Source organism: Sander lucioperca, chromosome 9 (genome assembly GCF_008315115.2).
Source record: "Sander lucioperca isolate FBNREF2018 chromosome 9, SLUC_FBN_1.2, whole genome shotgun sequence".
Lineage (NCBI taxonomy): Eukaryota > Metazoa > Chordata > Actinopteri > Perciformes > Percidae > Sander > Sander lucioperca.
In genome coordinates this window covers 22,457,826-22,459,923 of record NC_050181.1, presented here as the reverse complement: position 1 = coordinate 22,459,923, position 2,098 = coordinate 22,457,826, and the positions used below count along the sequence as shown (strand labels likewise).

The window sequence follows — 2,098 nt, the reverse complement described above, 5'->3', positions numbered from 1 at the left end:
TGCTGCTGATTATGGCCTTCTCCTACTGGGTGCTGTTGGATGGCCAGATGGGTCAGCGGGTGTACGGGGCCGCTTTGCTGCTGGGGGCGGGGTCAGCCACCATCCTGGTCATATCGCTCTCCATGACCGCGGAGCTCATCAGCGATCAAACGGTAAAGTGTGTGTGCACGTGCGTGCGTGTGTGTGTGTGTGTGTGAGAGATAGGAGGCGTTATGTGTCCTTTCACATCATCCACTATCTTTATCTTTATCTTTATCTCCATCTCACTCTCTATCTCTCTCTCTCTCTCTCTCTCTCTCTCTCTCTCTCTCTCTCTCTCTCTCTCTCTCTCTCTCTCTCTCTCTCTCTCTGCAGCAAAGTGGAGCATTTGTGTATGGAGCCATGAGTTTCACTGATAAAGTGGCTAATGGGTTAGCTGTGATGGTCATCCAGGCTCTGCATCCTTGCCGGTTAGTACACACACACACACACACACACACACACACACACACACACACACACACACACACACACACACACAGGCGGTCTGATCAAAAGCAGCCCATTCATTAGTTTCTGACTGTGACGTGCTCTAACAGACTGTGTTGTCTCTCTCAGTACTGTGGTGTGCTGTCCGGCCTGTGTGTGGTTCTATCATTACATCATGGTCATAGTAACGGGAGGCATGGCAGTCGTCGCGGCTTTGGCGCTCTGCTCCATCCTCATCTGGCCAATCAAGATCAGACCACGTGAGTCGGACAACTGTGCTGATATATTGTCTAGTATGCATATAAGGGCTGCAACTAACAATTATTTTCATTGTTGATTAATCTGCTTATTGTTTTCTCGATTAGTTTTTTGGTCTAGAAAATGGTGAAAAATGATAAGATATTTAGTTTACTGTCACAGAGGAGTCAAGGAACTAGAAAATATTCACATTTATGAATCTGGATTCAGATAATTTTTTTTTTGACTCTGATCGATTATCAAAATAGTTGGCGATTAATTTATTGGTTGACTAATCGACTGATCTGCATTTGCTTTGCTCATTATAGCTGTTCCTCTATGTACTGCTTAGTTCTGGTTCACAGCTTAACTACTGCTCTTTCGTGTGTGTGTGTGTGTGTGTGTGTGTGTGTGTGTGTGTGTGTGTGTGTGTGTGTGTGTGTGTGTGTGTGTGTGTGTGCCAGTTATCTCTATGGATACAGCCAGAGTCAACTGACCGCCCCTTCCCTACAACAACTGACATCCAGAAGGACAGGAAGGATTTTCACTTTTGTTTCTTTTGAAGATTCATCTCTAGTTTTTCAGGAAAAAAGCCCCAGGGGAATTCCTGACTGTCTGCTCGACTGGTACAGTCACTGTGGCACATTCATCACTTCTGATAAAGTAACCAGGAAACAATTTTTCCAGTTTTCTCATCATGTTCCAAAAATTATTTTCATCCCAGTCCCCGGTAATTATATTAAAAAAAAAGAGCTTATTATAGGTTAATTTTATTGTAGTGAAGTGGTGAGTAATTCAACAAGCACTAGCTGTCCTTTCTATAGCTTTTTTAATGGATTTTTACCCACTTTCAACACTTATTAGAGCCAAATATCTACCACAGTTGAGGGCACAGGTGGCACAGGGTTTGTTTCGGTGGCTGTTGAAATATTTTCAGCTGTTGCAGATGTGTCTTTGGGTCAGTTTATGCTGCCCCTGGCTAATTTGTGCCTTCCATTGTCTTAATATTCAATCGCACTGCCTCTAAAATTCCCTTTGCGTTCTGTCTGAACCCACAGTAACAAAACATACATGAACATTGAATCGTAGTTAAATCAACAGCGTTGGCGTGAGTTTATCAGCAGAGACAGTAAGAATTAGAACGACCACGCTGTACACCTGCATGAAAATGATTGGACGTTGCTAATCAGCGGGCAACCCAGCAGATGATGAATGAGCTGGTGATTATGAAGCATGAGATGAAGCCGCTAATACTGGCCAATGAAAGCTTTTCTGTTGCATTACTGAACCTCCATACACATTCGTACAAATCTTGACATCTTTAGGATTTTACACTTTTGTTTTTCTCACATATTTATACTAAGACAGATCAGACGAGCAGTAGAGTAGCAAC

At 43.2% G+C, this 2,098-nt stretch overlaps 1 protein-coding gene across 1 annotated transcript in view; it reads left to right on the top strand.

Moving 5' to 3' along the window:
- Window positions 1–1,455, top strand: part of LOC116057742 (major facilitator superfamily domain-containing protein 12-like) — a 10,071-nt gene extending 8,616 nt beyond the window's left edge. Inside the window, exons 8-11 of the mRNA XM_031310337.2 lie at window positions 1–152; window positions 355–449; window positions 598–728; window positions 1,170–1,455. The exon at window positions 1–152 is cut by the window's left edge and continues 19 nt beyond it. Of these exons, the coding sequence (XP_031166197.1) occupies window positions 1–152; window positions 355–449; window positions 598–728; window positions 1,170–1,201 (410 nt within the window). The 3' untranslated portion in view covers window positions 1,202–1,455. The remainder of the gene's footprint in view (window positions 153–354; window positions 450–597; window positions 729–1,169) is intronic.
- Window positions 1,456–2,098: the final 643 nt, after the last annotated feature.